This window comes from Podarcis raffonei, chromosome 6 (genome assembly GCF_027172205.1).
Source record: "Podarcis raffonei isolate rPodRaf1 chromosome 6, rPodRaf1.pri, whole genome shotgun sequence".
NCBI classification, from domain to species: Eukaryota; Metazoa; Chordata; class Lepidosauria; order Squamata; family Lacertidae; genus Podarcis; species Podarcis raffonei.
In genome coordinates, this window is record NC_070607.1 from 34,547,226 (window position 1) to 34,572,325 (window position 25,100).

At 43.3% G+C, this 25,100-nt stretch overlaps 1 protein-coding gene across 5 annotated transcripts in view; it reads right to left on the reverse strand.

The window, feature by feature from the left end:
* ST6GALNAC3 (ST6 N-acetylgalactosaminide alpha-2,6-sialyltransferase 3) overlaps positions 1–25,100 on the reverse strand; it is a 249,121-nt gene that overhangs the window by 123,420 nt on the left and 100,601 nt on the right. For 4 of the 5 annotated variants that reach the window (XR_008331002.1, XR_008331003.1, XM_053392016.1 and 1 more), the window contains one exon: positions 24,026–24,217. The exons of the other annotated variant lie outside the window; for it this stretch is intronic. Coding sequence is in view for 2 of the 4 variants with exons in the window: in XM_053392016.1 (XP_053247991.1) it covers positions 24,026–24,217 (192 nt within the window). In the remaining 2 variants the exon portion in view is untranslated. The remainder of the gene's footprint in view (positions 1–24,025; positions 24,218–25,100) is intronic. 5 annotated transcript variants of the gene reach the window in all.

Sequence of the window (25,100 nt, forward strand, 5' to 3'; positions counted from 1 at the left end):
AGCTCTGATTCAAAGAAGGCTCCTGTACTTGCTCACCACAGGGGCTGGGATATGAAGAGCCCCCAAATTTAGGAGCAGCTTTTGGGAAGCGGGAGATGTAGCAGGGGGCAGTGATGTTGAAACACTCACGGCTATTTACAGAAATATGAACATGCATCTCTTTTGTAGGTGTACATTGTGCTTTGGTTTTGCTTTTTGGGATTTTAAAAACTGTGTACTATGCTTGATACTTTGTGGGTGATACGTTTCTAGAAAGCAGGACACAAATTCATTTAATCATCATCACCATAGTAAAAGTGCTTTGGATATTTAAGGATTTGATCTACAAGTTTACAAAAGCTTCTCTGCTCTCTTGTCCCTTTCGCTACAGTTGGCAGAATTTGCTGCCAGCTGGACATTTCTGTGTGTTATTTCAACACATTTCCCATCCTAATTCACATGAACAGCATGTTATGCATAGGTGTGAACCCCAAAACTCCCAATAGCTATGGGGAAAACATGACATGGGGAAGGGGAGGGGAAGAGATGGGGGGGAGGAGACCAAAATAGTTCTGCTAAATATATCAAAACAATAGAGCAAGTGACAAGCTTCTGAAACCTACATTTCACTCTGAGATTGCCAGATCCTGTTTCAATGCAAGTCCCGAAGAAGAAAAACAGACTGCAAGGTTCTAATGTTTCATACTTTATGCAAGATAAAACAATAATGCCATTATGTAATTCATTGTCAAATTATATCAATCCAGTGTCAAATCATTTCTAAAGTTAAAAGTATTGTTGTTGTTGTTGCTTTAAAATAGAAGTCTGTTTAACAGAGGCAAAAACATGGTGATAAAATAAACAATCTAACTTTAGATTTATTTATTTTTTTAGTCATCCATTTTCGTTGATGGGTGGAATGGACGTTATTAGCAAGTGACAAATAATTAATAGCAAGCAGAGCTGGAAGAGACTGAAAGAAAACTAAAATAGATTTTTAAATTAATTACTTGAAAAAAGAAAGCCAGGCTATTCTTCATCATTTCAGAAATTATTTTAAACCTAATTGGTTAAATACCTCACTGAAATGGAATCTGCTTAATTTTGTGACGTTGGGGATGTTGCTGTACACGTTCTACAAATATCTCAAGAGTACATTTCTTCGCACACATTCCACTGAATTTGTATATTTCTAGGACGGACATACTCAGTAATTATTCTGGTCCATTGACAGTTACTGAAATAACATTCAGTCACGTAAACTTGTCAACTTGGAACAACCAAGCATGCTTTTAAGATGGTAGATGAAAAGACAAATAAAATGTTTTCTTAGAAGCCAAGCAATATGTGGATTGACATCACTGCAGTTTCGTATCCACCCTATGTTAGCAGCCTAATACTGTGAAGCACATTCAGCTGGCGAAAGAAGAGAAACTAAGGCTGTATTCTATACACACTTACCTAAGAAGAGATTCCACTGAACTGGACTGGACTTACTTCTGGGCTGGGGGGACACATAGCATTGCACTGTAACAGTCTATGGTTACAAATGATGGGAACCGCAACAACATCCAGATAGGCAGGGAACCAGGCAGAGGGCCTTCTCGGTAGTGGCACCTGCCCTGTGGAACGCCCTCCCACCAGATGTCAAAGAGAAAAACAACTACCAAACTTCTTTTAGAAGACATCTGAAGGCAGCCCTGTTTAGGGAAGTTTTTAATGTTTAATAGGTTATTGTATTTTAGTGTTCTGTTGGAAGCCGTCCAGAGTGGCTGGGGAAACCCAGCCAGATGGGCGGGGTATAAATAATAAATTATTATTATTATTATTATTATTATTATTATTATTATTATTAATCATCATTATTATTAGGCTGGGCAACCCTACCTTAAAAAAATCACAACAATTCTCACTTTATTCCTGGGGATGGGGTTATGATATAGCATTTGAGACCTTCTTGGGCTGCTGAAGTGACTACTCATGGCACTAACAGAAAGGCAGTCCAGGGATGGCTAAGAGATGCATGCCATTTAACCATAGGTGCTTTCAGTTGTATCAATTGGGCACAGATCCAGCCAAATGAAGTCATAACTAGATATGTGCACCAGCAGATATGGGTTAGCCAGAGAAAACAGCATTCTGATTATATTGCCGTCATCTACCCAAGGAATTCCTGTGAAAGTGGACAAAGCATTGGAGGTGGATGCTGCTTTTCTATGACCTGTTCCAGCTATCCCAGCTTTTCTCATTGCATTGGAACTCTGGCATTTCTTTGTCCAGGCTGCTAGGGTCGAGTGAGGTGCACTGAGCTTTCATTTTTGCTGCCGCCGCCGCTTTATGACTTTATGATTTTGTGATTTTATGTTGGTGTGTTTTGTTTCAGTCTTTAAAATGCAAATCTGTTCTTTCATGTTTATATTTTCTGCCCCAGGACCTTCCAGTGAAGGGCAGGTTAGAAATACTGTCAGTAAACAAACAAACAAACAAACATGACTGACACAGTCTCAGTGGAACTGTCTAATCTATCATCTATCATCCATCTATCTATCATCTATCTATCTATCTATCTATCATCTATCTATCTATCTATCTATCTATCTATCTATCTATCTATCATCTATCATCTCATCTATCTATCATCTATCTATCTATCTATCTATCATCTATCTATCTATCTATCTATCTATCATCTATCATCTATCTATCTATCATCTATCTATCTATCTATCTATCATCTATCTATCTATCTATCATCTATCTATCTATCTATCTATCTATCCATCATCTATCTATCTATCATCTATCTATCTATCATCTATCTATCTATCATCTATCTATCATCTATCTATCATCTATCTATCTATCTATCTATCTATCATCTATCTATCCATCATCTATCTATCTATCATCTATCTATCATCTATCATCTATATTTATTACATTTCTATCTCACTTTTCCTCCAAGGAGGAATGACACTACAGTACTCCTCCCCATTTCATCCTCAGAAAACCCTGTGAGGTCAATTAGTCTGATGATGCCTCGCCCAAGATCAACCAGTTAGCTTAATGGCTGAGTAGGAATTTGAATCCTGGTCTCCCAACATCCTAGTCCAAAACTCTAACCACTACACTGCACTGTGTTCAAACAATAAGCTTACAGGTGTTCACACTTATTCTATAGTGACTCCATGGTGTAAATCTCATTCTCTAGATCCACCTTTCCAAGCCTTCCTTCTGTTCACCATTCTGTGCTACTTTTGAATATCACTACTAACAATTCTATATTCAATCTTGGTGATATGATTATGCAAACAAATGTTATTACAGATCTCAGGCCCTCCATTATAAACAATATACCAGTAGTCCTATAAGCCACTGTCCCTGCTGTGGGACAAGCTCCAGGTGGTATAAACACAACTTTAAACTACATATGCAGCTATTTATTTTGTTACTTGCATGTAGCCAACATGTAAGGCAGGCATAGGCAAACTCGGCCCTCCAGATGTTTTAGAACTACAACTCCCATCATCCCTAGCTAACAGGACCAGTGGTCAGGGGTGATGGGAGTTGTAGTCCCAAAAATCTGGAGGGCCAAGTTTGCCTATGCCTGATGTAAGGCATAGCCAAGATACACACACAGTTACACATTTGTGGAAAAACTCTAGTGTGCATGCAGCACACGCATTAGCCAAGTAAAGCATAAAATATGCAAGCAAATGGCATTTATTACTGTACGGAATTTTTGAAGGTGGAACAATCCCTGGCAGAAAACATTCTTTCTACAGGTTTGATCTGTAAACTATCTTTTTGACACCAGTGCTGATATCCTAGATTTTTTCCTATATAAGAAAGTCAGCAGAGCGGTGATTTTGACCTCCCAGTTGCTGAACTTCAGAGAATACAGAATACAAATTGGAGGTGCTTCCAAAAGACCGCAGATGAAACCGCTGGAGGCAGTGGCTTTGGATATGTGAGTTATATCTGAAATTAACCCAATTCCTGTAAACATTCACATTTCTGTGATACTCTCTCAAATGATTTAGCTACCTAATTTCCATATAGACACATGAATAGGAGGGGAGATTTGAGGCTGACAGGCGCTGTGTGCTACAGATGTTGCCCAAGATATATGTGTGTCTAAGAAATGTAATATAGGAGATTCCAAAGATCATTGTATTTCCCTCTTTCTCTTCTAGAAAATGGATCCGTTTGGCTACTCAGGGGAATTAAAGTGGCCACCCATGCTGCCAGAGAAATATAATTAGTTTGGCTAGGAAAGCTTCCATTTATTGATTGTTGTCATTTTGCATCTACACTGAAGGGGCAATGGCAAAAACATATTTACAATCAGCAAAACCCTGCTCTGCTGACAGGCTATTTTCTCCATTTATGCTGCAAAATGTATTAATCCTAGAAGAGTGATATTTCCTTTCAGCTTTGCATAGCAGTGTGTACAACTAAAAATGCTAACTGCCAGCACATAATTTTCGGCCTGCTTGTCTTACGCGAGATGTGTGTTTTTTGTTTGCAGCACAGCTGCTCATGTTTCTGAACATGAGCAATAGTGTTGTAAATATCTTATCCACCGAGGTCTAGATGTTTGAATCACTGCACACAGGGCAACGTGCAGAACTTGTGTTCGTATTCATTTGGCTTTCTGAGTATTCAAATTTATTTACACCAGGAGGCGGCCTGAGAAAATACATGGATGCATTTTTATTTGAATTATCATATTTATATCCTTTCTTATCTACACACATACTCATCTTTTCCCATCCCTGAGTCCATGTCAGGAAAAAAGGCGAAGTACTGATAAATAAATATAACAATAGTCTTGAGTGGAATCCCATTGTGCTCATGGAAGGGTTTTTTGATCCAGCTGATGCTTCCACTAATGGCTCAATTTTGCCTAGTTATTTATTTATTTGTCTAGTACATTTATATGCTGCCTTTCCTCTAAGGAGCTGAAGGTGGTGTAGATGGTTCTTCTCTCTCCTCTCACAACACTGTGAGGTAGAGGTTAAGCTGAGGGGCAGTGATTGGTCCAAGGTCACCCAGTGAGCTTCATGACCAAGTGGGGATTAGAATCCTAGTTTCCTAGGTCTTAGTCTATACTCTGCTATACTGCACTGGCTCTCTAAGCCAATTCTTCCATTCACTGGCAACCACCTTCCTCATGCCACTATATACCCTGTTCTGGAACACTTCCCAACCTTACCAGAGCCAATTAGCAGGAAGTGGTGTGGTCTGCTCTGGATGGGGGTCAGAATTAGAAACATTCCCTCTAATATTCTTCCATGAACAGAGGCATCCTTTGGGTCAAAGGCCCTTCCATGAATGCAAGGGCACCAACTAAATTCTGCCACATTCATGCACTCATGCACTGTTCACACACAATATTCATACAACCATGCAACCAGCCTGACCTTCCTGCCCTCTTTTAAGGAGATGGGGCTGTAGATGCATGCAGAAGTCCCAGATTCAATCTGAGCACCAGGAGAGCTGCTGCCATTCGGTGTAAACAATAATGAGCTACATGCACAGACGATCTGACTCAATGCATGGCAGTGTCATATGGTCTTGTGATGGGATGATGAGCTGCTTGTGCGTAAAATCCTAATCCCTCAGAGTTTGGCTAAGTCCCCAAACCTCTGTCTGTGATGGAGCTCCTTAAACATGACTCCATCAATCGCTCGTTGAATCGGACAGTGGGCGTTTACGGAACTTCTTCCAGCATAAAAGCTCCTTAACGGAAACGCGTCTTCTGGACTCTCGGCGTGACAGTTTCCGCCGAGGAGTGGGTGTCCCTACAGGAGGTCCTGAAATCTCCCCGCTGCTCCCGCTTGAAGTGTCTCTGAGCCCTCCCTCCGACTCACTTTCCCTTGGAACTCCACTTCTCCCCCTGCTGGTCCCCTCCTCCGCTGAATGGTCTCTCTCACCCTCCATGAGCCCTTTCACCTCCTTAGTCTCAGATGGCAGTTCCCTGACATCCACCTCCCCTCCAGGGCCCCCTTCACCCCCTTCCCTCCCCTCCTCTGCGGGAGGCGAGGGAGCAAAACCCCTGAAGGAACCTCCCTCATCTTCTGAAGTTTCGAACACTTCCCTCCACCCTTTGCTGTCTCCGGTTTCCAAGTACTCCTCCTCATCGGAGTCTGTTCCTCCTTCCAACTCCGATTCCCTGAATCCCTCCAGTTCCTCCTCATCGTCGGTGGTGCCAAAGTACTCCCTCCGAAACCTTGCTACTGGCTGAGGTTTCCTGGGGAACCTTTGGTGGAACGTTTCGATCAAGATCTCGTCACGGACCTCCTCTGCCTTCACCCAGGTGTTTTCCGACTCCGGTTCCCCTTCCCACGCGACCAAATACTCCACCTGATTACCCTTCCACCTGGAGTCGATGATTTCCGCCACATGGTTGCGGCTTTCCCTTTCTTCTATGGCTGGCCCCCGTGTGGATACCCCTTCACCTTCCCCCCTGTATGGTGACAGTAATGACCTGTGGAATACTGGGTGCAGTTTCATGTGGTTCGGTAACCGGAGTCTGAACGCCACTGGGTTGACCTGTTGGATGACCTCAAATGGTCCCAATCTTTTGGGTCTCAATTTCTTGCAACCCCCCTTGAACGGCAACCCTTGGGTTGATAGCCAGACCCGACTCTCCACCCTAATTGTTTCACCTTCCCTTCTGCTCTTGTCTGCCTGCCTCTTATATTCTTCCTTGGCCCTTTCTAAGTTGAGTTGGAGTTGACGATGGATCGCTTCCATTTCTTCTACAAAAAGTTCCGCGGCCGGAACACTCCATCTTCCCCCTCCTTCCCCTGGAAACGCCCTGGGGTGGCACCCATAATTAGCCAAAAAGGGGCTCATCCCGGTGGACACATTCTCTGCATTATTGTAAGCAAATTCCGCTAGTGCCAACTTTTCGACCCAATCGTTCTCTCTGTCATTGACATAACACCTCAGGTATTGTTGGAGGATACCGTTTGCTCTCTCCGCCTGCCCATTGGTCTCAGGGTGCCTGGCAGTCGAAAAGTTGACCTCTACGTGCAATAAGCTCATAAGTTTCCTCCAGAATCTGGACGTGAACTGTTTCCCTCTGTCGGAAACCACCCTCAAGGGGGCGCCATGCAGCCTGAAAATATGTTCTACAAACAATTTCGCTGTTTCTTCCGCCGTGACTGCATGTGAGCAAGCTACAAAGTGACCCATCTTAGTTAACAGGTCTACTACGACTAGTATGGCGGTTTTCCCCTGGGATTTGGGCAGATCAGTCATAAAATCTATCGACACCGCCTCCCACGGTCGTTCTGGTGTGGGTAACGGTTCTAATAACCCCGCTGGTGCCCGCCTTTCTCCTTTGGCTCTCTGGCATTGGTCACACCTTCTCACATACTCCCGTACATCCTCCCTCACCTTGGGCCACCAAAACTCCCTGGTCACCAACCACATGGTCTTGTGTTGCCCAAAATGCCCCGCTGTGGGATTGTCGTGCAGCTGTTTGAGTACTCTCCCCCTCAATTCCCCTTCGGGTATATATAGCGCCCCTCTGTAATACAATGCCCCGTTTCTTTCTTCAAAACCCCCGGGGTCTTCTCCCTCTCTCCTTAGACCTCTGAGCTTGTCCTGGGCGTACTCATCATTTACCGTTCCCTCTACCAGTTCTCTTTGCCCCACCCAGGCCGCACCACACACCCAGTGGTCCTCTGGGATAATATGTCTCTCTTCCGGCGCTCCCTCCCCCTCCAAATATTCAGGTTTGCGAGAGAGAGCGTCCGCTCTGATGTTTTCTGGACCTGGCACATAGCAAATTTCAAAATGGAATTTGGAGAACTCCTGGGCCCATCTCACTTGTCGTTGGTTGAGCACCCGTGCCGTTCTCCAATACTCCAAATTCTTGTGGTCCGTACACACTTGCACCTTATGTTGTGCGCCAATTAGTAAGTGTCTCCATCTCCGGAACGCTTCGTGAATGGCGAGTAGTTCTCGGTCATATACCGTGTAGTTCCTCTCGGATTTGTTCAGCTTACGCGAAAAGAAGGCACACGGTCTCCATTCCGACTTATTGCTCCCTGGCTGAAGCAGCACCGCCCCCACCGCCCGGTCTGAGGCGTCAGTTTCCACTCTCATGGGTTTTTGTAAATCCACATGCAGGAGCTGTTCTTCCGAAGCGAATGCCCTTTTCAATTCCTCAAAAGCATGCTCCGCCTCCGCCGTCCAAACGAATTTCTTCTTGCTGCTTAGACAGTCCGTGATGGGAGCCGTTAAGTGGGCAAAGTTCTTGATGAATTTACGGTAAAAGTTCCCAAACCCTAAGAACCTTTGCACATCTTTTTTCGTTTTCGGTGTCTTCCATTCCAGCACCGCCTGGACCTTGCCTGGATCCATGGCTAATCCCTTATCTGATAAGCGGTACCCCAGGAATTCCACCTCCTTGGTGTGGAACTGACACTTCTCCAATTTCACCCACAACTGGTTTGCTTGCAGCTGGCTCAGCACTTCCCTGACATCCTTTACATGCTGCTCCTCATTCTCTGAATATATCAGCACGTCATCGAGGAAGGCCACGCAATTCTTGTAGAGCAAAGGTCCCAGTACGTGGTTCATGAGCGATTGAAAACAGGCGGAGCCTGATTGTAATCCGAATGGCATAACGAGATATTCAAACGCCCCCAAGGGGGTGAACATGGTGGTTTTCCATTCATCCCCCTTCTTTATTCGTATCAGGTTGTATGCTCCTCTCAGGTCCAGTTTCGTGAATATCTTTCCCTTCCTCACCCTGGTCAAAATGTCATCAATCCTGGGCATGGGGAAAGTCACTGGTTCTGACACGGCATTTAGGGCCCGGTAGTCCACGACCAATCTCGGTTTATCCATGTTTTTTTTGTCCACAAAAAACACTGGGCTCCCCCCCACCGCTCTGGACTCTCTGATGAAGCCCCTCTTCAGGTTTTTATCAATAAACTCCCTTAACTCCTGCATTTCCCTGTCTGACATGGCGTACAGCTTGCCCACGGGGAGCTGGGCCCCAGGGACCTGATTAATTTGGCAGTCAAAGTCTCTGTGCGGTGGTAATTTATCTGCTTCCCTTTCACTGAAGACCTTGCTCAGGTCAGCGTATTGTTTGGGCACCTTCCCTTTGTCCGCCACTTCCGTCCCTGCTAGAGAGGCTTTTGCCCCTTCTGGCACCTTTCCCTCTCTGCAGTGTTCCAGACAATGTGCTGACCCAAAGGAGACCACTCTCTGATGCCAGCCCACTAGCGGGTCATGCAACGCTAGCCAGCTCATTCCCAAAATGACTGGAGCCCCTCCCAGGGTGGCCACATTGAACGCTATCCTCTCAGTGTGCCTGGCCACCCTCATAACCATTGGGACGGTTTGTAGGCTGACTTCTCCTCCCAGCAGCTCCCTCCCATCGATCGTGGTGACCTGCAGGGGGTTGCTTAAAGGGAGTGTCTGTATCTGGTGTTCAGCTGCAAACTCCTTGCTCATAAAATTACAGGAGCTGCCTGAGTCCAGCAGCGCCTTAGTCTTTAGTGGGTATCCGTTTGCCAGCTCTAGCAACACCTCTATTACTAGGGCTGGTCTTGGAGGTTCCGGAGTGGGCACTTTTACTGCTCCTTGGCCTGTCTGCAGTGCCCTGACAGAGGCAGACAGGCGTTGGCTTTTACTGGCTCCTGGACTTCCTCCTCCTTCCCCCCAACAGCTCCCGCCATCCCTTGCCATTCCTTTCTTTGCGGGCAGACTCTGGCAAAGTGACCTGGCTGCTGGCAGAGATAACATTTCTTGGCGCTCTTTCCCTCCTTCTTCCTCCCTTCACTGGGATTTGAAACTGCGCGCGCGCGCGCTGTTCCAACTTCCATCGGCTCTCCTGGCGGGAAACTTGGTTCTGGAATCTCTGGAATGCGGAAATCCCTCCAACGCTCTCCTTTCCCCTCCCGCTTCTCCAAGGCTCTTGCCTCCTGGCGTGCTCCAATGGTCAGCGCTGATTTGGTCAGCTGGTCCATAGACTCCGCCCTGGGCGCCCGGGAAAGTTCATCTTTCACCGCCGAAGAAAGCCCCTCTTCAAAGAGCATTTGAATGGGTTCCGCCGAAAGGTCCCACCCCAATCTATGTATCAACATTGTAAACTCAGTCCAGTACTCACGAACCGATCGGCTCCCCTGTTTGCACGCCATCAATTGTCTGCGCACCAGCCCCTGTTCAATCTCGCTGGAAAACATCAAATCCATGGCGCGAAAAAACTTCCTCGCGTCCTTCAGCATGTCACTATTCCCTGCCATCAGGGGTCTGACCCAATCTCTCGCCCCTCCTTCGAGATGGCCAATCACAAACGCCACTCTCGATGCCTCGTCGGGAAAGTCATTAAACTGCAGTTCGAGAGCATACTGCATCTCTGTCCTAAAGGCTTGGTAGTTCCTGGGGTCCCCCCCAAACTTCTGCACCATTCCTGGCATCTTTCTTGCTAGTGTAGCGCCTTTTGCCTTTTCTGCATCCTGCGCCCTCCTTTCTTCTAGCCTCGCCGTTTGCATTGCTAGCTGGAGTTCCAACACTCTGTACCTTTCTTCCAGGCTTGGACCCTCTCCAGCTCCTGCTGCTCCTCCGGCTCCGGCTGGGTTACTCATGATGCCTCTCTGCACAAGCTGCTTTCAGGGACTGTCCGATTGCTGTGATGGGATGATGAGCTGCTTGTGCGTAAAATCCTAATCCCTCAGAGTTTGGCTAAGTCCCCAAACCTCTGTCTGTGATGGAGCTCCTTAAACATGACTCCATCAATCGCTCGTTGAATCGGACAGTGGGCGTTTACGGAACTTCTTCCAGCATAAAAGCTCCTTAACGGAAACGCGTCTTCTGGACTCTCGGCGTGACAGTTTCCGCCGAGGAGTGGGTGTCCCTACAGGAGGTCCTGAAATCTCCCCGCTGCTCCCGCTTGAAGTGTCTCTGAGCCCTCCCTCCGACTCACTTTCCCTTGGAACTCCACTTCTCCCCCTGCTGGTCCCCTCCTCCGCTGAATGGTCTCTCTCACCCTCCATGAGCCCTTTCACCTCCTTAGTCTCAGATGGCAGTTCCCTGACAGGTCTGCATGCACCACATGCACATTCCATTCACACAAACAAACAAACCATTCATTCTTCCCATTCACAAGCCTCAACTGCATACAATATTCATTTACTACTCTAATAAACACTACCATTTCCACAATTTATCTCAGAAAATAAGATGCAGCCTAAGAGTTGTTTCAATGTCCCACTTCTTCCATCTTGGTAAGCCACACTTAGTATGCCATCCTCAGCCCCCACTCCACAAATAATGGAGCCAACACTGCTGAGCTACCAATTACTTTTGTCCCTCCATGTCCTGCGTATTGCCGATCCTAAGCCAAAATGCTTCTGAATATTTTGTTTCCCTGAGCACGGCTTATTTAATTTAAATTGCTCTTTCCATTGCTATTTCGAGCACTGTAAAAACGGAAAAATCAAAGAAGCACACTGAAGAGGGGAAGGCAACGTAAAAGTCTAAACCAAAAATTCAACTTATTTGGTTGCCATGGCAGGCATGCAAAAATGTGTTCATTGTGCTTAAATCCAATTATCTTCTCTATTACAAAAACAAGTTGTTCAACACTAAAACACTGCAGAGCTGCCATGGCTGCTTCCTCTGCACCAGGACATCAAAATAAGTGCACTCTCTATTGAATAGAGACACTTTCTGTTTGTGGAGGCTGCATGCTTTGTTATGAGCCCTGTCACAAGTGTAATGGGCAAATGAGCCTGTTGTTTTGATTATTTTGTCAACTAACTAAAATAGGTTTGTAAATATATGTGATAAATAGGCATGCAAATATGCAAAATAGAAAGTTAATTCTAATTTATCAAAAATGGAGAAAATGCACAGCAGGGTGACAGAAATATTTGTTATGTGCCATTAATGGATGATGTGGACCCTTTGCAAAGCACATAGGTTTAGAATGATTGATAGACTAGGGCACCTTCTTAACTGGCATTAGCTACCTAAACATTGCTACTACCTTGCATAATGAAATAAGTAGCAAATGCTGCCTGTCATAGAGAGATAATCTTTTTTTTCTTAAGCATTCATCTTAACGGTAAAAGAAGATTTAATAGTAAAATAATACAGTATTAGTAAGTTTCATAATAAAACCATTCAATAGCCTTCAGATGTGTTAAGATCAAATACACCTTTACAAGACAGGTTGAATTTCTAGATAGCTTCCAGTGTATCTTCTCAGATTAAAATTCCACTGAAAGTGACACAGAGTAAGCCTTCAGGAAGCTATTATACAAGGATCAAAGCTCACGCCAAGATTATTTTGAGGTTTAAAATTAAACTGAGCATCAAATAGCACTTGAGGATCTACATTAATATTACTGATTATCTTGAATAATCAGGAGATAAATAGTGAATTTCAAAGACCACATGTGCAGCAACAAATGTGACCATAATTCAAATGAATGTCTTCCCATCTTGCTACCTAAACTGAAACATGCATAATTACAAGATTCAGGGGCATGAAAATATTAACTGACATAGAAATAGGACATGCAACTGATGATGCCTAATGTCCTATTCTAGCTTCCAAGCCTACATCCCAACTTGGATGGGGAATTGAAAACAGGTGTTGCGCACATGATTTCTGACCCATTAGCAGGAGTTGCATGAAAATAAGTTGTGGGGAGGAAGAAGACCAGTTTCAGTTCCCCTTGCTCATCTCTGCTGCAGCTGTTTAAGAACTCACACACAGCTCAAGTAGCTTCTCTTAATTCACTCTTGATTAAGGTCCAAATGTATTCAACCAAAACAAAGACCTTCCAAGACAGACCCAGAAGGCTGCTGTTGTCAAACTGGCACATCCCTGATGCTACTTCAAAAACTATGAGATGCAGGTTGAAATTAATTAGGCAGCGGCGAAACTGAGGCAGGGAAGTCATATCCCACACTGAAAAGACAAAACTTGTACAACAGTCACACTTTAAAAGAACATTCCCAACACACACAAAACATATGAATGCCAGGGGCCTCCTCCTCTCTTATAATATTCTGCACAATAATAATTGACTACTAACACCTGAAGTGAGCAAGCCTGCCAAACCAACCCAGCAGCAGAGATTGCAAATGTCTTTATGATGATAAAAAATAGACCTTGCCAGAAAGTCTTTAAGTACAAAAATCAATAAGAAACAAGAAAACAAGAAAGTATAGTATTTTTCATTACATAGATCACAGATGGCTAACTTGCATCCCAGGAACCATTTCTGGGGCCCTGAAAAGAGTGTTGTGGAACTCTCAAATATGTCATTAAAAGAATTGTTTGATCCTGGGGGGGGGGGGTCCTCCATTGTGTCTCCATGATGCCATAAGGCTTTTCTGTGGCCATTCAAGGACAGTCCAAGTTTTAGAAACATGCTTCTTACTGACTATTTCTGTAGGTTCCCTCTTATGATGTCAAAGGTTTTGGGTTTTTTGCAGCTCCTAATCCCTGCTCTCAAATTTGTTCTTGACGCTGACCTGCTTTGAATTAAGGAGCAACGGAACAAGGGAGAGGCCATTTCATCTCATTGCCCACTCTGTTCCTGGTTGCCCTGCCAGCCAGGGTGCTGATGCTAAGTTGGAGTTGATTCCTGAGTAAAAGGTAAAGGGACCCCTGACCATTAGGCCCAGTCGTGACCGACTCTGGGGTTGCGGCGCTCATCTCGCTTTATTGGCCGAGGGAGCCGGCGTTTGTCCGCAGATAGCTTCTGGGTCATGTGGCCAGCATGACTAAGCCGCTTCTGGCGAACCAGAGCAGCGCACAGAAACACCGTTTACCTTCCTGCTGGAGCGGTACCTATTTATCTACTTGCACTTTGTGCTTTCGAACTGCAAGGTTGGCAGGAGCAGGGACCGAGCAACGGGAGCTCACCCCGTCGCAGGGATTCGAACTGCCGACCTTCTGATCGGCAAGTCCTAGGCTCTGTGGTTTAACCCACAGCGCCACCTTTGATTCCTGAGTAGGAGAATGTAAACAGCTGCAGCTCACTAACTTGTCTCACGGTGTACAGACTAGAGAAGAACACTGCTGAAGTGGGGTGAGCTGCCTCCACTAGGTCAATGCCCCTTGGGTTTGCAACTCCAGTGAAAAGACACCAAAGGCAATGGTCTCTCTTTAGCTTTTCCCTTTGCAGTCACTACAAGGGTGAGGGCAGTGAGGAGAAAGGGAGTGATGCATTATTGACTGATAAACAGAATTGTGGTTTTGCTGCCCAGGGCGAAAGTCTGGGTTGTACATTTATTGTAGTTATAAAGTTGCTTAATACCACTCAATGTGAGAGACTCAACCAATATAGAGTATACCTGGGTGGGAGACAGGGAGTGAGTAGTTATGCTGTTGTTTATATGGAAGTAGGTGAATGAGCTGGTTGTAAATTATGTTACCTCTGTTTGCCTGGTGACAAGTGGTTGGTTTGGGATTAACTGTGTTATGGGTATGATTGCTGGGAGTGGATGAGAATGTGGTTTGCAAGTGGAAGAATGTGCTAAGGATGTGCTTGGGAAATGTAACTGCCAAGGGAAGCATGGGTGCAGCTTCATCTTTAATGATTTTTGTTTAGCTACTTGCAATGCTTTAACATGTGTGAATTTTACTGCAATTTTGTGACAAATTTTTACTTGTAACATACTCAGGTGTTTAAAAGGTTATTGTTTTGCAGCTCACTGTGTTGCTTTGAATGCGGGCTTTTATATTTGTTGTTGGTTTTCATTTCGAAAGTTCTGTTCTGATATTTTGTAAGGTTGTGTTTCTGATGTGTTAAGATATGCTGGCAATCTCTGAAAGTTCTAAGTTGCTGTTTTTTGTATGGAAAAATTCTAATACAGTGTGTGTGTGTGTGAGAGAGAGAGAGAGAGAGAGAGAGAGAGAGAGAGAGAGATTTAATGAATAATAAAATGATTGGCAATAGTGCCAAATAGCAGATGGGAAAGCCTTTCAGAAGAACTCCAGAACTGTATCTTATTTGTGGTGTACAGGAGATCCAATACAATACAACTAAAATGAGTTAACCATAAAATCAGAATTCAATTAAAAAGCCTGCTGGAATACAAAAAAAGTTTTTGGCAACTTCCAGAAGGTACCCTAGGAGGGGACCTGTGTGACTTCAACTGGAAAGGAGTTCCACAAAATTTGGCCCACAATACTGAACACATGGCTTATAGTAGATAACAGCTGTGAATCCAAGTCACTGGGGACCAGTGACTCCTCCCATGAACTCAATGACCAGAGATACAAGTGATCAGGTGGTGCTTGACATATCCTGGACCCAAGCTGTAAAGGACCTTGTTTTGCCACAACTTCACCTTCCGATGAGTAGGAAGGACTTCCTGTCCCACCCTTCACCAAAAGCAGTCAATGGGGGCATGACAAAGGTTTATAAACCATAATGCCATGCACCTAACATCCAAATGTTTTGCCTCCTCGTGGCCAGCTGCAAATGGCATTCCCAAGCCACAGTACTGCACGGCTAAAGGGAGCAGTATTGTATGTGGGAAGCACCACTGTCGTTGTGCAAGACTCGAGAGCAAGAGCAGTCGTCTACTTCAAGGGAACATGCTGACTTTCTCTTAACTCAGGAAGAACTTGGGAATTCTGAAGGCTTTTTATATTATAGCCCTTGCATTATTCTCAGGATTGTATTGAGAAAATGCATTCCCTAAGCGGAATGACCTTGTGCAAGGCCATTCCTTCCCCAGGAAACAAAACAAGAGAATAACTAACACTTAACTGGCATGGGTGCAAAGCATTTAACAGCAATCTGAAAGAGCACTGTGATGCTAGTTCCCAGATGATAATCGACAAACTGCACACCACAAGTACTCCAATTCTACTGATCACAAAATTTAGCTCGTGTTCTGCCAGGCAGTGAAGAACCATCATTTTGAATGTGGCACAACATTATTTTTACCTACTGCTGGGAATATGGCTTAAAATGCTTTTGTTTTGTCACTTTCCCTCCACACTAATTTTCCAGTATCAGCATCCTCCACAGCTAGAGAGTGATGTTTCCTCGTCATTTAAGAGGAACTCTTTCCTGGCTAAGCTCTGCCCCTATCTGTCAAACAAGCAGTAACTGCAAATCAGAATTTAATGATACAGGACACTGCATCATCATCGCCACCGACACTACCATGATGTCAGGATGAAGTGAACGACTCATCAGTGATGCTAATTAGACCAGTGCTTTCTCTGTCCTGGAACATATATGAATTTAGGGAAGCCTGGCAATGTGGAGCAGATGTATAATCTTCTGGGAATGTTTCTTGTACACTGAAATAGGCATGAGACAACAAGGCATTGAACAAATATCTGTAAGATGATGATGATGATGATATCTAGTAAGATTCCAGCGTGAATGCCTTGACTGTGCTGATCACAGAATGTTCATGAACCATATCTTTTTTATTATTATTATTATTATTATTATTATTATTATTATTATTATTATTATGTTATCTTATGTTCAAGAGGCCTTTAAAAATATATTTCAGGGGAATCCTTTTAGGTACCAGTTTGTGAATGAGAGATTCCACAATGCTCTATCTTTAGCCAATTCTTAGCTTGATATTGCAAGAGACCTTTTAGCAGATTAACAAGAGGGCATTCCATTTTTTGTAACTGGACTTCTCCCTCTTTACATTCTCCCATTACATTACATAAACCATGCACGTTAGCCCTCTAAACAAGATGAAGAAAACAGGTCCAAAATGCCAAAATGCTAACATTTAACAATTGCCTCAGAAGAATCATGTGGAGTTTTTGTTCCTTGTTCCCTTAAATTCTTTTATAGGGCAATAGTTACATTTTTTTTATTATTATGGTCCTGTACTCACCTCTTATTGCAGTTCGTTCTCAAAACAGATGCAATTACACTGTATGGGGTTTACTACTTGATGGGTAAGCTTCAAGCTTACTGCAGAGCAGTTTGAACTCCACTGAGCTTGACAGACTAATTTACTCTTAAATTAAACATCTCCAGGGTTATTTATTAAGACTCGCTATGCAACATGCTGCAAGCTTTGCTCTTTCTCCCCACCCCCACCCCTCCACCCCACAATCTACACAACTCATGAAGCAATCGCAGGACTACACTTAGTGGAATGTTGTACAATGTACGCTTCTGTCTCAATTATAGTAATATGGAGATTTCTGAAGATAAAGAAATGTGACGGGAGAACAACGCAAACCAGAGATGCCTTAGGGATGGGAGGTTAAATTATGAAAGATAATAAATTATGAAAGATGATTTTCCACTTCAGTAAAAATGTGTGAGAGTTCTTAAAGAGCAACAGAGTTTTTTTTATAAGATAGGGAGTGATTGATGTCAGCAAAATGTTTCAGGTATTATTATTTAGCCAGCTTTCTATAATCGCCAGCGAAGCTCATGTTTATTATTGATTTAATGAAATGTCTAAAGAGCCTGCCCTTCTCACTTACACAGTTGTGGGGTGGGGGATGGGGTTCTTCCAAAGAATTCACCTTGCGTTACATGTAAAACAGGTTACTACATTTCTATTGAATGAAGCTTGATCTCTGGATTCAGATTTGGTCCCTAGATGTTGTTGGACTACAGCTCCCATCATTCCCAGCCAGCTTGGCTAATAGTCAGGTGTGATGGTAGATGTAGTCCAATATCACTTAGGGACCCAACATTGAAGAACATTGTTCTATTCCAAGGTTTGACATGATGGTTATAGGCAACCTTCAGTTTGTAACATAGTACGCCACTGAAAAACAGGTACTAAGAAGCTGCAAGATACTGCTGCATACATTATGGGCTTCATGGAACCACCTGGTTGGCCACTGTGCAAAATAAGATGCTGGATGAGATGGACCTTTGGTCTGAGCCAGCACAGTTCTTCTTATGTACTTACCATTTTAGTGAGTGGGGGTGGAGGACACAACTAGCCTCTCAAATGTGCCTTCCAGTGCCTGCCATTTCTCAATCTCTCTGTCTCAAGGAGGTGAGGTAGAAGGGGTGCCAGGAGGGTAGGACATGAAACCAAGGCACACTCTAGAATCCTTTCACACCACTGCAGATGATTCTTCTGTTGTGCACATTCATTTAGTGCAGGGTCAATGGATGCATTGGAAGCAGGGCCACAACTGTCTCATGAACTTCCTTTTTTACCTGGCTGGTGCTGCTCCTCTGTGAGGTTGAAGTGTGCTCAATAACTCTCTGCAACAGCACAACAAGGCAGGGCCAGCCCTGTCTTTAGGCAGAGTGGGGGCTTATACACACTTATCTTCCCATCGCTCTTTCTAGGCCCAGTCTGTGCTTTAAATCTCTGTGTCCGAGCACATTTTCCTTTCTCTTCTTTTCTTTTTTGCTCCGGAGATTTCCCCACAAAAATCCACTCTTTAAAGCTCAATCGGAGCAAGCAGCAATCTGCAGAAAACCTGAATTGATGTTTGCTCCAACGAAGCACTAAACGTCTGGTGCGAGAGCGTTCCACAGGGTGGGTGTGACTACTAAGAAGGCCCTCTGGCTGGTTCCCTGTAACCTCACTTCTCACAGTGAAGGCTCCATTGCCAGTTCAGAAGGTTTCCTGTATTTGGAATGATGAGGGCACCATCTTGGTCATCACCTCAGGGAGCAAAATGCATTGGGAGCAGCCCTTCAGAAATGACACTCCTAGTTTGTGCACCTGCCCCCTCTCGACTGTCTTCATGCAGGGCAGCAGTAACAGCAAAGCATAAAAGTTAGGCACTACTTTCAACTCAGGTGGCTACCCCCAAACAAATCAATGGTGTGAAAGTTGCCAGGATACAGTCCAATTTCACACCCTCCCAGATGCCTCCCACTCCACTGGATTTGGGCAATGGAGATAGCAAGTGATGCTGCTTTTATTGGCAAGCATTGTGAAAGGGTAAGGAGGTGAAGAGTGGATGTGGCCCTCTTCTACCTGCCATCCTTTTAAAGTGGCCTACAGCGAAAGCTAGGTGCCAACTGGGGCCATGTGCTATAGGAATGAGGGAAGCAGAAGCCCTTGCAAGTGAACAGATGTCTAGGGGTCAGAGAACACAAGAGTTGGAGCACGAAAGGCCATAGACTAGGGTGCAGAGCAATCTAGACCTCTGTAGGATAGCCATTCAGCTCCTTTGGCATGAAATGCTCGCTTGCATCTTTCACCTTTGTAATGTTGAGAGCGATGCGTTTATTTTAAGGGCAGAAAGGGTAAAATAGTCATTATATTAATTCCATGCCAGAAAGCCAGTACAGTGAACAACAGAAGTGTGGCTCAGGGGATAACGATAGCTGCCCTAACGTATTTTATTTTTATTTTATTTTCATGTGTTCCATCTATTTGGAAAACGTATTAACTATCCCAGGCTTTCAAAGCTAAAGCAGGAATCAAATTTACATAAATAAATAACATTAATAATTCAGATGACATTGGAAGCTTAAAATGCCAGCACAAACTCCAGCTACCTTCCATCTCTCTTATAGGGAGCAAGATAATTTGTAACTAGGCCGCTTACGCTTCTTCCCATGGACAGCTTTTTTACACAGCGCATAATCTCCTAGCAGAAAAGGGTCTGTGTGTTTATTAAGGGGCAAGTGCTTCCATACCCTCCAACATTTCTCCAATGAAAACAGGGACATCCTAAGGAAAAGTGGGACATTCTGGGATCAAATCAGAAACCAGGACGGCTTCTCAAAATCAGGGACGTCCCTGGAAAATAGGGACACTGGAGGGTCTGTGCTTCCAGATGACATAAATCTAATCTATACAAACTCTATGTTTTATATAGAAACAGCTTTGACATTTTCTTAAAACCTACTTTCAAGAGCATTGTAACAGAAGAGTGAGTGGAGGAATGTTTGACGCAGGGGAGTGTGTTGGGATGTTGGGTGGAGTTAGTATGAATGACAAGTGGAGAGACTCCATGAAGAAGAATATTTAATAGCACAAGGGGAGCTCTGCTGGATGAGGCCAAAGGCCCATCTAGCTCAGGCACATCAAAATTCCACTGCCCTCTCTCCTAATCTTGATGCAATCTGATCTTGATCTCTTAACTTCCTGATAATCCAGTCCAGTTTGATTTCATATCGCTTCTTCCTGTCTATAACATGGAAGCGCACTTCATCACCCTGTGTATGTTGGCTCTGAAGTCAGTGCAGTATAACTTATTCCCAAATAAATGGGTTGAGGATTATATGAAAAGCCTACATATCAGCCACCACCAACCTGGTGCTCTTCACATATTTTGGACTAGAACTCCCATAATTCCTTCCCATGATGGCTGGGGATAATGGAAGCCATAGGCCAAAACATCTGGAGAGCACTAGATTGGGAAAGACTGCTCTACATGCATAACTGAAAGTAAATCTCACTGAATTCAATGGAACCTACTTCTAAGTGGACATCTGTTGGTTTGCACTGCAAGTTAAGTGCAATCTATCCAGCATTTCATTTGTAATTATGGGAGGGAAAAAATGTTAATTGTTCCAAATAGTGTGCTGCATCATAAATAAAACTGTAGACAGATCCCGGACACAAGCTAAAAATCATGGAGATATAGGGAAGGGTTGAAAGCAAAGTGAAGCAAAATCAAGGAGAGTTAACTATAAAGAAAAGGGGAAGAACCTGTGACTTCAACCACCATTAAAAAACCCCAAATGATGAAGATGTCCTAATAGCAGGAGCAGGATATTTCAGAGATAAGTAACAGCAAGACACACAAAAAAGGTGCAGTGTAGAAATAACATATGAGATTTAGGGTTTGACAAGAAGTAAAGTACCACTAGAGCATAAAAACAAGAGGGAGTAGAGTATAAAGAGATAAGTGAAGCGAAAGATAAGGAGGAGACAGAACACGGAGACCTTTATAAGCTACCAAAATAAATTTGAACTGGATGCTATAGGATAATGGAAGCCAGCCAGTATAGAACAGAAAAAGGAGAAGAAATTCAAGGAAAATGAGAAATGAGAAAAACCAAACGAACTAGAGGTGACTTTAAAAGATAATCAAATGGTTGAAGATAATACACAGGAAAGTTAGATAAAAGAACATAAAAACATCCATGCTTCCTTTAAGGAAGTGGAAATAAATTTTCGTTTCCACTCTCTGAATCAAAAAGTTCTAAACACTTTTGCTCCCCTCTTTCAAGTCCCCCTGAATCACGAAGAAAGGGCGAGAAGTGGTATTTTCCTTTCTTCGTGTGCTCTCTGAAGAAGCATAATGCTATAGAAATCCTAGAAGAACCTACTTTGTCATCTGGCACATCAGACAATATGGAAGTGCTTTTGACATTCTCAGTCACTGCGAAAGTTGCACAAAGGGCAACCCGGGATGAATAATTCCTTAGAGCCAGTTCACATTGCTGGAAATATACACCACACAGTAAGAATGTAGGCTTATGTGCATGCTACTGCATGTACAAAGTACGGTACACATTTTGGGACATGAGAAAATTACAGCAATTAGAGTGAACATATATGTACACAATATCCATCTCCATTATACACACAAGAAGTAGTGGCAGGTGCCCATTAGGTGCCACAACCAATAGCATGCATCCTATTCCTCTTCTTTTGTTCTTTTGAACCTCCAACCTTGTACCAATGGAAGTCATTATAACTTCAACTGACTATATTTCTAAACTTCCAGTGAAATTATGAAACCATTCTGCTGACATAAGCGTTTTTTAACCTGGAGTGAAAATTACTGAATGGTTAGAAAATACGGAAACATTGATTCACTGTGCTATAGTCGATCAATCACCACCTTGGTGTGCCGCTACATTTCACCTTCTTAAGTGCTACATATATCTTACGGAAGATGTATGATCACCAGACAAGTACTAAGTGTTCCACAATTATTTATTAGGCATCTCTGAATTAGAGATGCTGTTGTTGATGAAAGATGCTAGAGTCTATATACCAATCCACAAATGCTGTCCCTTATACCAATAACTGGCATAGGTGGAGGAAGCTATGAGTCCAGCAACCTTGCATGGCTCCTGGCTGCCTCTCACCATTGCAACAGCTTAATTGGTGACTCAAGAGTTCTCATATCACATCCTCATCATGCACTCTCTTAACCAACCCAGTGTTTTAGCTATGTGAGTAGAATTAAAAACAAAAATGGAAAAAAAATCTCTGTAAGTACATAAACAGAGTCCTGTTGGATCAGACCAGTATACCCATCTTGTCCACTATCCTGCTTTCCAGAGCAGCTAACCAGATGCCTTTGGGGAGCAGGATGGCCCTACCATTCTTACTTCTGTCCCCATTTCTGCATCATGGTAACGGGGTAAAATCGTAATTCTCCACTCTGCTTTTCAAACAAAGTGGTTGTTAGAGGAGTTCAGGGGTGGAAACTGGAAGAAGCAATTTTCCTAATTATCTACTCCCCTGCTGGGCCTAATCCTGCCCCTTGGTCATTCTGTGCAGCTTCAGTGAAGAACTAAGACGGAGAGAGTGGGCACTCCTAAAATGTTCATATCGCTCAACTCTTTGGCTGAACAGTGACAGTGATCTCTCTCCTTATGCTCCATGCAGCCTAAGAGAACCATTAAATGTGGCATGTTATCATCCATACTGGACAGTGAAATGCGTATTTACAAAATACAATCTCAACCCCCTTCCTACCCCCCTCCATCCCCTTGCTAGCCATTGATCTTGACCTAGATATGAGAATATCACAAATCATGAGGGTATTTCCTGGATTCACTGAATGGACACAACATTTTACGTCAAAGCTAGGTGAGTGGCTAACCTAGAGCATCCACAAGCTTTTATTCTGAGAGTATGACTGCTGTCATAAATTGTTGCTGACAGAGCAGGAGCAAGGAACCTGTAGCCTTCCAGATGTTGCTGTACTACAACTCCCATCATCCCTGACCATTGGCCATGTTGCCTGGAGTTGATGGGAGTTGGAGCTGAATAGCATTGGATGGTCACAGGTTTCCCACCACTGGCATAGGGGAAAGATAATTCTAGAAATAGTAGTGCAATTTAAAACACAACTACTGTAAATATATACATAGAAGTGAAAGCTGCCAGAAATAAGGACACTGGGGGGGGGGATGTAATCGTCATTTAGAGCAATTTTCATTTGTAGTGTAAGCCCTGTTCAGGTGCTAACGTTGGGGCTTAAGTGAACAAACAAGAAGGTGTGAGCTTGCACAAATTTTCTAACTCTGCCTCTGCCCCCATCACCCTCTATGTATTCAAAGGCGGCTATCTTCCCAGGAAAAACTCCCCTGTATTCATGGATGCTGCTGTTTTTGAACCCTGGAAAATCACCTGGCTGGAGTTGTTGTGAGTTGGAGTCCAACACATCTGGAGGGCAAGTTATTGGGAATGACTGCCTTAAAATTTATGCTAACTTGTGCTAGTATTTTCTATATATACAGTGTTAGAAGCACACTGGATTCCATCATTGGGGGAAGATTCTGCAGTGGGGATTTCATACTTTTAAAAATTTTACATAAAACTTTTCTTACAACTGTTGCTATAGCTACAGCTCCAAGAGACCATAGCAACAGCATTGTATCATTCACAGCTTTAATCAAAGTTAACCACGACATGTTTTCTCTGAAATTAATTTATACTAAATATGAATGGGAACATTTAATTATATTAATTATATTTTGTTATGATAAGGTTGTATTTGTTGAAAAGAAAGATGCTATGCTCCATATGATATGCCCCTTGGGCCTTCAGGAAGACAAACAGTTATTTTGCTTTTGGAAGCTATCAGAAGTTACTTTGCTATTTGCTTCCGTGCTCAGTAAAAATAGCAAAGGCTTCAGTCCTAAACACACTTTTACTAAGGAATAAGCACCATTAAGCATAGATATCTAGCTCTCTGCAAATCCTCATGCAAGAAGGGTTAACCAATTAAATACTTGTGATTTAAAAAATATATGGCTATTGTCACTTTCTACTGGACAAGACAAAATATGGACTATTCTAAATTATATGAATCATTAGCTTTGCTGATAATACAATAAATTATGTACATTAAAGAGGCTTTAATGTGAATTCTTACCTCTTGGGTTCTCACATTCATATATCCATAGTGTGTCCTCAGAGGTTGCCGTTGTGTATAAAATGGCATCCACTTGGCACTTGTTTGTCCAAAGCAGCTGAATATCAGAGGAAAGCTGACTTCGTTTGTAAGGCGGGCAATGATCAGGAGCAGAAAGGCGGTTACAAAACCAAGCACAATAATAGCCTTGCGCTGCAAACGAGAGAGAATTTTTTTTAAAAAGATTTTTCCAACCTATGCGAGGGAGAAAATACCCAAACCTATGTTCAACGTCGCTGTATATGATCTGATATTCACAGGGAGAAATTGCACATGTGGAGATCCCTGCTCATATCAATAAAAGGAAGCTAGTCTGCACAGACAAAGAAATACATACACACATCACTTCCCTGTTCCACATATATGTATTTGTGTTAGGAAGCCATTCCATGTACACGGACACACTGGAGTTGGTCCAAGCATCATGTAGCGCGGGACAATATATCAATATATCGCCCAAAACTGGTTAGAAGTCCATATTGTGATATTTTTTCATAATTTTTTGTCTGGCAATATATCACAAAGCATTATTTGTGCATGTGTGGGATGCAAAAATCCTAATGTGGGAAAAACTGTGAAGCCAGCCAATGCCTCTACATAGCTCCATCCTTATTTCACATATCATGATATATCGATACATCGTGATGTTTAGCTGGTGATCATCACAACGTTGAAAACCAGCTATCACCCCGCTGTAGCATCATGAAGCTCATGTGAAAACACTTCAAGGGTTTCCTAAAGTGCTAAAGTGGCAGATGTTTCTGAAAGTAAAGAGCTGCATAGTTATCAAAAATAAAGTAATTGGTTTGGGGGCAAAGTATTTTATGAGGATAGTTTCTCTTGTTCATTTTTTAAAAAAAAAACCCTACCAAAAATAGACCTAGTTTTAACCCCCCTTTTTGTTAGTAGTGCACAGATGGAAATGTGACTTCTTGCAGGGTCTTCAAATTCACCTTGAGCAAGCAAAGCCTGTGTCGTATATCTACAAGTGACTACAAACTGCAAAATCTGTCTCTTCCGAAACTACTAGCAACAA